Source organism: Garra rufa, chromosome 5 (genome assembly GCF_049309525.1).
Source record: "Garra rufa chromosome 5, GarRuf1.0, whole genome shotgun sequence".
NCBI lineage: Eukaryota > Metazoa > Chordata > Actinopteri > Cypriniformes > Cyprinidae > Garra > Garra rufa.
In genome coordinates this window covers 46,106,937-46,117,314 of record NC_133365.1, presented here as the reverse complement: position 1 = coordinate 46,117,314, position 10,378 = coordinate 46,106,937, and the positions used below count along the sequence as shown (strand labels likewise).

The 10,378-nt window shown below is 36.3% G+C and overlaps 1 protein-coding gene across 1 annotated transcript in view; it reads left to right on the top strand.

The window, feature by feature from the left end:
* hspb8 (heat shock protein b8) overlaps window positions 1–8,616 on the top strand; it is a 12,584-nt gene extending 3,968 nt beyond the window's left edge. Inside the window, exons 2-3 of the mRNA XM_073840105.1 lie at window positions 1,404–1,547; window positions 7,564–8,616. Coding sequence (XP_073696206.1) covers window positions 1,404–1,547; window positions 7,564–7,738 — 319 coding nt within the window. The 3' untranslated portion in view covers window positions 7,739–8,616. The remainder of the gene's footprint in view (window positions 1–1,403; window positions 1,548–7,563) is intronic.
* The last annotated feature ends 1,762 nt before the right edge of the window (window positions 8,617–10,378 follow it).

Genomic DNA, 10,378 nt, shown 5'->3' with positions numbered 1-10,378 from the left:
AATTTTGAGAAAAAAAGTCAGAACTGCACCATTTAAACAATTACAAGTTTATAACTTGCAATTGTGAGATAGAAACTCACAATTATGAGAAAAAAGTCTTGCAAGATATACACTAGATTTCAGAACTGCGAAATGTCAACGCAGAATTTAGAGAAAAATGTGAAAACAGAATTCTGAGAAAAAAAGTCAGTTTCGCAACATGTAAATTCAGAATTAAGAGTTTATAGCTTTAATTGCAAGATATAAACTTGCAATTATAAAAGTCAGAATTGCGAGATGTACGCAAAATAAACTGGACTCTGAGATGTAAACTCAGAATTTTGTAAAGTCAGAGTTGTGACATTCAAACAAATAATAGAAGTTTGAACTTGCAGTTGTGAGATAAAAACTTGCAAATATGAAAAAAAAAGTCAGAATTGCAAGACATACGTTAGAATTCTGAGAAAAAATCAGAACTGTGAAATGTAAACGCAGAATTTGGAGAAAATTTTAAAACGGAACTCTGAGAAAAAGTCAGAAACGCAATTGCAAGATATAGCTCTTTTTTTGGTTTGAAATCGAGTCAGTGATTCTGTGAGATGTAAACAGAAACAGAAATATTTTAAGATCAGAATTGAGAGTCAGAATTGCAAGATGTACGCTAGAATTCCAAAAAAAAGTTAGTACTGTGAGATATAAAAACAGTCACAATTGTGACATGTAAATTAGCAATGAGTGCATAAATTGCAATTGCAAGATAAACTCTTGTGAGAAAAAATGTGAGAAAGTCAGAACTGTGAGATAAAAAGTAGCAATTACCTTATATTTTCATTCTGTAACAGAAATACGATTCCATGTATGTATACTTATTTATACGAATAAACTTTCAAAATGCTTTCAAAATGACCTTTCATTCATATACATTTTAAAGCTAGAATTACATTGGCTGCAGATTATGAACATATTGACTGTAGAATAATCAATCAAATTTGTTTGTGCTCATAGTGTTCTCTAAAGAGCTAGTTATTGTAGATATGTAGGCCGTGGCGAGACACAGAATGGCATGACTGGCATTTAGTGACCAACAGCTGCAGAGAATGAGGCCAGGAGGCTTTTAAACAGGCCTTCTTGAATTGAAATGGCACAAAATATAGTGTTGCCTTTACAGTGCCTGTAAAATGTGAAGGCTCTCTTCAACAAAAAAGCCTTATATGGACAGAAAGTCTGAGACTATAAACCTGTTGGGGTCTAATTTAATGTCAGTGAGGTAAAGGTTACACTTCTGTGCCAAACATTATAGCTTTTCAAGAGCAACCAGCGCTTGGATTGCCTTCGAGATACCTGTATATATTGATGTTGTATTTAAAGCGACATCTTTTTCAAAAGCTCTTATTTAAAGGCTGATAACTGCAGAATGTCATAAGTGTTGTATGGTCGTATCGATCATCTCGCTCGAAACGCATCGATCTCTCCGTTAACAACTGCCTTTATGTCTTTTCACCAGGGAAGCATGAGGAAAAGCAAGACGAGGGCGGAATTGTTACCAAAAACTTCACAAAGAAAATTCAGTAAGTGTGATGATCGTATCAAAAGTTTCCAGGGGCTTCTGATTTGGAACCTTCTAGAATGATGAAGCAACTTCCCCAGGAATGTCACTCCGAGTTATTAAAGCAACACAAAGCATTCCCACTCCTCCACCCACCCCAACCTCTCGGCTTTCTTCTGAGTCAAATTGGGTGGTAGAGGCAAAGGAAAAAGAATCAAAGTTAGGAGATAAAATAGAAACGAGAAAACTCTTGTTAGACTTAGACAACATATCATGTGGCTCTGATGTCTGAAGTAATTAAGCATAGTGATTTGACTTTTTTTTTCCATCATCACCATGCTGTTTCTCTGACAGAGACACAGAAAGACACTCTAAGAAAGAAAAAGAATTTAATTATTGAACAAATGCAGCACTATTTTAGTATTCTAACACAAGAGATATACACTATCATTCAAAAGTTTAGGGTTCGGAAAGAATTTACACTTTCAGTATAGAAGCATTACCATTTTGCTAAGTCACTGAGTCTGAGCAAGGCTGTAGCATTGCTGTGCTAATTGAATAGCGTCAGGCCACTGAAGTCAGCTACATGATAAGGTTTATATAAAGTCCCCAGAAGCTTGGCAACAAGTGTGGAACCTTCCGGCCTTATTTGGCCATGATGGCCGACAAAGCTCAGAGACTCTCTGTCTCTCGCTCTCTCTCTTTGTCTCTCTGTTAGAGTCTCTTTGTCTATCTCTGTTGTATCCTCTCACTCTCTTTCTAAAAGCAGAGATTAAAAACAACAACAAACAAACAAAACAGTGCAGTAGCTTTGCTCTAAATCTTAGTGAGCTCTAACTAGACAGCGTTTTAAAGCGCCATAGGTGTTAAATCCTGATCCAAAGCAGCATTAGACTGAAATTAAATGGTATTAAATGTATTTTGTATGATTAACCAGATTTTCTTTTTTTATACTTTTATTTAATAAGGATGCAATAAATTGATCAAAAGTTTTAGTAAAGACTTGTATATTTTTACAAAAGATTTCTGCTTCAAATAAATGCTGTTCTCTTACATTTCTGAGGTAAAAAAAAAAATGTATTACAGTTTCCTCAAAAATGTTAAGCAACACAACAGTTTTCAACAAAAATACACTGGGTTAAAAACAACCCAACTTAGGTTATTTGGCAACCCAGTGCTGGGTAAATATTGGACAGAACACTTGATGGGTTATTTTGACCCACCTGGTTGGGTTAAATGATTTTGTCATCTATTGTTGTAAAAGTCAGCTATTGTTTACAATGACTTGCTGGCTTAAAGGAGAGGTTCACTTCCAGAACAAAAATGTTTTGAGGAAAACATTATGGATTTGGATTTCTCTCTATATAGTGGACTTCTATAGTGCATGCAAGTTTGAACTTCCAAAATGCAGTTTAAATGCAGCTTCAAATGGCTCTAAACGATCCCAGCCGAGGGTCTTCTGCAGTGAAATGATCAGTTATTTAACAATTTATATACTTTTTAACCTCAAATGCTCATCTTGTCTAGCTCTGCATGTACTCTGTGTATTTCGGTTCAAGAGAGTTAGGGTATGTCGAAAAATTCCCATCTCATTTTCTCCTCCAACTTCTACATCACTGCAGAACTACTGACCCAGTGTTTACAAAATAAACGTGCAAAGAAGATCAAACGCCCTTTACGAAAAAAAGGTAAAACATTGATGTAGGACGATTTGGAAGTTGGAGGAGAAAATGACATACTGTCATTAACAGGAATACTCAGAGTGCATGCTGACAAGATGCGAAATTGAGGTTAAAACGTAAATAAATTGTCAATAACAGATTATTTCCCTTTGCCCTTGGCTGGAATCATTTAGAGCTTTTCAAAGCTGCATTTAAACTGCATGTTGGAAGTTCAAACTCATGGGCACTATAGAAGTCCACTACAGGTCCTTCTCAAAAAATTAGCATATTGTGATAAAGTTCATTATTTTCTGTAATGTACTGATAAACATTAGACTTTCATATATTTTAGATTCATTACACACAACTGAAGTAGTTCAAGCCTTTTATTGTTTTAATATTGATGATTTTGGCATACAGCTCATGAAAACCCAAAATTCCTATCTCAAAAAATTAGCATATTTCATCCGACCAATAAAAGAAAAGTGTTTTTAATACAAAAAAAGTCAACCTTCAAATAATTATGTTCAGTTATGCACTCAATACTTGGTCGGGAATCCTTTTGCAGAAATGACTGCTTCAATGCGGCGTGGCATGGAGGCAATCAGCTTGTGGCACTGCTGAGGTGTTATGGAGGCCCAGGATGCTTCGATTGCGGCCTTAAGCTCATCCAGAGTGTTGGGTCTTGCGTCTCTCAACTTTCTCTTCACAATATCCCACAGATTATCTATGGGGTTCAGGTCAGGAGAGTTGGCAGGCCAATTGAGCACAGTAATACCATGGTCAGTAAACCATTTACCAGTGGTTTTGGCACTGTGAGCAGGTGCCAGGTCGTGCTGAAAAATGAAATCTTCATCTCCATAAAGCTTTTCAGCAGATGGAAGCATGAAGTGCTCCAAAATCTCCTGATAGCTAGCTGCATTGACCCTGCCCTTGATAAAACACAGTGGACCAACACCAGCAGCTGACATGGCACCCCAGACCATCACTGACTGTGGGTACTTGACACTGGACTTCAGGCATTTTGGCATTTCCCTCTCCCCAGTCTTCCTCCAGACTCTGGCACCTTGATTTCCAAATGACATGCAAAATTTGCTTTCATCCGAAAAAAGTACTTTGGACCACTGAGCAACAGTCCAGTGCTGCTTCTCTGTAGCCCAGGTCAGGCGCTTCTGCCGCTGTTTCTGGTTCAAAAGTGGCTTGACCTGGGGAATGCGGCCCATTTCCTGCACACGCCTGTACACGGTGGCTCTGGATGTTTCTACTCCAGACGCAGGTCCCCCAAGGTCTGGAATCGGTCCTTCTCCACAATCTTCCTCAGGGTCCGGTCACCTCTTCTCGTTGTGCAGCGTTTTCTGCCACACTTTTTCCTTCCCACAGACTTCCCACTGAGGTGCCTTGATACAGCACTCTGGGAACAGCCTATTCGTTCAGAAATTTCTTTCTGTGTTTTACCCTCTTGCTTGAGGGTGTCAATGATGGCCTTCTGGACAGCAGTCAGGTCGGCAGTCTTACCCATGATTGCGGTTTTTAGTAATGAACCAGGCTGGGAGTTTTTAAAAGCCTCAGGAATCTTTTGCAGGTGTTTAGAGTTAATTAGTTGATTCAGATGATTAGGTTAATAGCTCGTTTAGAGAACCTTTTCATGATATGCTAATTTTTTGAGATAGGAATTTTGGGTTTTCATGAGCTGTATGCCAAAATCATCAATATTAAAACAATAAAAGGCTTGAACTACTTCAGTTGTGTGTAATGAATCTAAAATATATGAAAGTCTAATGTTTATCAGTACATTACAGAAAATAATGAACTTTATCACAATATGCTAATTTTTGGAGAAGGACCTGTATATGGAGAGAAATCCTGTTTTCTTCAAAAACATAATTTCTATACAACTGAAGAAAGAAAGACGTGAACATCTTGGATGACAAGGGGGTGAGTAAATTATCTGTAAATTTTTGTTCTGGAAGTGAACTTCTCCTTTAAAATAGGCTGGAAATTAAAAATCACACAGAATTACATGAAGCAACAGCAATAACCAAAAGACGACCAATTACGTAAAATTCAATTTATTTGGGTGAATACAGCGTAATTTACAATATTACATACATTTAAACTCGTTTAACAAGCATTACAGAAATAAAAATGTAACATTTTTATTTAAAAGTAACGTGACTGACTCCATAACCTGCCCATAAACAAACAGTACAGAGATTAGAGAGCATATTTTGATATCAAATTAAATTAAATTCAGTATTAATGAAGAAAATCAGTTCATGTTATCCAAGGCAAAAGGAGTTTCGATCATGTGAAATGACTGCTGCTGACGCAGCCCACTGACATCTTGTCATTGTATGTTGCATTGCATAAAATAATATAATTTACTGCATAGTAACTACTTTTTCTTAAAAATTTCTTAAAAATCTTAAAAATAACACAATAAAATGACCCAACAGGCTGAATCCAGCATCTGGGTTAAAATAAATAAAAATAACCCAGCATTTTTTGGAGTGTAAGAAGAATTTATTTATAAGCATTATATTAGAATGATTTCTGAATGATCATGTGACACTGAAAAAACAGGTAATAAATAATAAACAATAAAAAAACAGGTATTTTAAATTGTAATAATATTTCACAATGTTACTATTTTACTGTATTTTTAATCAAATCAATTCAGCCTTAGTGCACATAAAAGACATTTCACAAACATTAAAAAATCTTACATCTTCAAAATCTGACTTTTGAACAGCAGTTCATTTTCTGTGAGCAGTTTGGGGGGGGGGGGGACTCTTGCCAGCCCAAAGCTTTTTGAAAAGATAATATACTGTAAACATATTTAATATTCAAGTGTTGAAAAAACAAACAAACAACAACAACTAGTCAATCTATTTAAAAAGTGTCAGTTTTTTGTGTTTTGTATTTTGTGTTATGCTTATTAGAGTATAGGGATCTCACCATTAATTTAGAAACTTGTTCAAATCAAACACTATAAATAATTGTGAGTGTGATTCACATGAGGGTTTTTTGTGTGTGAAGTTTCTGCCTATGCAAAGCATCACAAGGAAGGTTAGGATGTTGACTTTTGCAGTGCATTTAGTAATATATTGCTGACAGTGGAAATGCATTTATTTCCATACACTGCTACTTTATCTAGCATAACCCGAACACTGCACTTGCCTCTCAGTTCTCTAAAAGAACTGCTCTAAAAGTTCCCCCACCTCTAGACTTTTGCAGAAGACCAGCAGGAAGTGGCTTTGTATGATATCACCATCTATTCATGTTCAAAACAAGTTCCACCCTTTCTCTGTAGAGCAGATATGAATTTATGGTAATCCAGCCTTAAAGGCATCACATTCAAACAGACAGTAAGAACTCCTCTCATTAAAACGGCTGCAGTCAGTCTGCCTGCCGGATGATTAGACTAGTGTGTAGATGGAAATTTCTGGTGATAAACTTTGCATCAGGAGGCGATTTGTAATAATTGGCAACAGACTCTATTTCTGAGCCCAGCACCTGGAGCAGGACTCGCTCGCTTTCTCTCTCTTTCTCTCATTGCAAGTGATGGCAGGCAGAACATTTAAATGAAAACCACGAAATGCATTGGGAATTATCTTCTAGCCACAAGCTGCCACACGGAAAATGAAGTTTGTTGAAAATTAAACCAAAATGAGAATACACTGAGTACACAAGGGTAGAGTTTGAGCAACTTTCACAATTCTGGGTTAATATCAACCTTAGACTTGAGATAGAACATCAATTAGTCTGGGTTATGTTAGGTTCAGGCAATAATGTGGTTGTTAATATTAAACTGATTCTTATTGCAACATTTGATTTTAAGCTTTGTTTCAGAGAACCTGCAAGGTACAATCCAAGAGTTATTTTAAAGCTGAAAATTATAGTATGCTTTTAGATATTAGCCATCAGATTTGTGCAATCCCATTTGTGAACATCTTTATTAGCATTGATGGTTCCATGAAGAAACTTTAACATCTTCATTGCACAAAATTTCTTTTAAGAACTGTTTACCGAAAGGTCCTTTAAGGAAGCCAAAAATGGTTCTTTGATGGCATTCACTCTTAAAATAGGTTCCAAAAGGGTGTTTTTGCAGTGATGCCACAGAAGAACCATTTTTTGGTTTCCCAAAGAACCTACAGTGAACATTTCCTCAAAGAACCATTTTGAAGAACATCTTAAAAATCTAAAGAACTTTTTTCGACGAAAGAACCTTTTCTGCATTTGAAAGATTCCATGGATGCTCAAGGTTCTTCATAGAACCATTGATGCCAATATAGAACCTTTATTTTTGAGAGTGTTGCTGTGAAAACCCCTTTTTGGAAAAATGGACATCATTCTGAACTCTCTCTTCTTTCACAGAATTCCTTGTGATGTTGACCCTCTCACTGTGTTCGCCTCTCTGTCCCCGGAAGGGGTTCTCATCATCGAAGCCCGGCAGACCCCTCCATACTACCTCTACAGCAACGAAATGCCTGCAGAACCCATGGAAGAACCCGAGGCCAGACCTCAGGAACCCAGCATGGCTTCAGCCTAAGTTAGGGAGTGAATGTAGGCTTACATGCCCATGGTATTTGTTCTAAACCAGTGCCAAAATCTAGTTTAATCAGTTTCATAAATTTACTTAAACCAAAAGTCATTAATCTCTTAGTGAGTAGTCCACAAATCAAATGTTACTCTACGTGGTACATGGTAGGATCAAATACCAGTAGCTTTCAGTTACTACGTCAATGAAGAAAAATGAATGTGATAGAGTTACCAGTTAAGTGCCAAGGGAAAGTAATCTACGTCTGGACAAGTAAAGAGTCTACGGCCATAAACATACTCTACGCAAGTACATACACTGCCCTCCGATAATACTGGCATCCTTGGTAAATATGAGCAACGGTGGCTATAAAAATAGATCTGTGTTGTTTATCTTTTTGATCTTTCAATTATACAAATCACAAAATCTTTCACTGAAGTAAAATAATTGAATTTTTTTTTCTCCTATGCATGTTGGCCACAATTATTGGCACCCCTAGAAATTCCTATAAGTAAAATATCTCTGAAATATATATTCCCATTCATATTTACACATTTTAGCACACCAGGGTGACTATGAGCATTAAATTGTCCGGGCATGACTTCCTGTTCCACAGAACACAAAGGCCAAATTCCCTTAATCATCAATCCAAGAGCAAGGCCAAAGAGTATAATAACAAGATTGTTGAGCTTCACAAAATAGAAAGTGGGTGTAGAAAAGAGCTAAAGCATTGGAAATCCCCATTTCCACCATCAGGGTAATAATAAGGAAGTTTAAATCAACTGAAGATGTTACCAACATGGAGATGGGAATCTGAAGGATCTGGAGAGATTCTGTATGAAGGAATGGTCTCTGATCTTTTGTCAGGTGTTCTCCAAACTCATCAGGCATTATAGAACTTAGAGCTGTTATCTCGGGAAAAGGGCATTGGAATAATTGGGTGCAAATAATTGTGGCCAATGTGAACTAGAGAAAAACATTTACTTCATAAATAGATTTTCCCTCCACTTTCCATTGTTTTACTTCAGTGATAGGTTTGAATTTTGAAATTTTTTTGAATGAAAGATAAAAAGGATAAACAATATAGATTTATTTTCACAGCCAACTTTGTCCATATTTACCAAGGGTGCCAATATTTGTGGAGAGCACTGTAGATGCAAAAGCATGGTTAACATTGTAATGAGATCAAACCTCAAGGAGGCGATAGAGCAATTTAAAGGGATAGTTCAACTCAAATGAGGTTATTATTTCTCACCTCATGTTGTTTCAAACTTGTTTGACTTTATTTCTTCTGTGGAACTTAAAACATTCACGTAAGTGTAAGTTGTTTCGAACCTTTTGAGTTTCATTGTCTGGACAAAAACTAGTTCTTCAAAACTTAAAATATCTTCTTGTGTTCCCTAGAAGAAGCTCATACAGGTTTGGAACAAACATGAGAGTGAAAACAAATCTGCGTTATTTATCTTTTTGATCTTTTGTTCAAACAAATCACAAAATTTGAACCTTTTACTGAAGTAAAATCATTGAAAGTGGAAGGGGAAAATCTCATTAGGAAATAAATGTTTGTCTCCAATGCATGTTGGCCACAATTATTGGCACCCCTAGAAATTCTTATGAGTAAAATACCTCTGAAGTATATTCCCATTCATATTTACATTTTTTAGCACACCAAGGTGACTTTTAGCACACCAAGGGGAGCATTAAATTGTCCAGCCATGACTTCCTGTTCCACAGGATTATAAAAACGAGGACCACAAAGGTTCTCTTAATAATCCATGACAAAGAGTAAAACCAAAGAATATAGTTCTGATGTGCAGAACAAGATCCCTGTTTTATTTTAGTTCCAATCAACTGAAGATGTTACCAACATGGAGATGGGAATCTGAAGGATCTAGAAAGATTCTGTATGAAGGAATGGTCTCTGATCTCTTGTCAGGTGTTCTTCAAACTCATCAGGCATTATAGGAGAAAACTCAGAGCTGTTATCTTGGAAAAAGGATGTTGAAATAATTGGGTGCCAATAATTGTGGCCAATGTGAACTAGACAAAAACATTTATTTCATAATGAGATTTTCCCACCACTTTCCATTGTTTTACTTCAGTGATTTGAATTTTGTGATTTTTTTTAATGAAAGATCAAAAGGTTAAACAATGCAGATTTATTTTCACAACCAACTTTGCTCATATTTACCATGGGTGCCAATATTTGTGGAGGACACTGAAGATGCAAAAGCATGGTTAACATTGTAATGGCAAGAGTCAATCATCAAGGGGGCAATAGAGCTCCCTTCAAATGTCAGCAATTTAAAGGGATAGGTCACCCAAAAAGTCCTAATTTCTTCACTTTTTTTGTCCATAAGTGTGAATAGGACCCAAATGTTGTTTCGAACCTCTTTGAGTTTCAATGTATGTACAAAAAATAGCTTATGAAAGCAACTTCTTATGTACTGTTAAAGAAGGTCATACAGGTTTTTAACTGACTGTACATTTAACAAATTTTCTAGCTTGAGTTCTAAGTTATACTCCTTAAACTATTGCTTCATCATGTTCTGATCAAATAGAAGACAACACTGGGAATGCAACGCATGTTTGTGTTGCAACATAAATTTCTTTCAGACGTGAAATCAAGCTTGTGTAGCTAAAGTTTGTGTT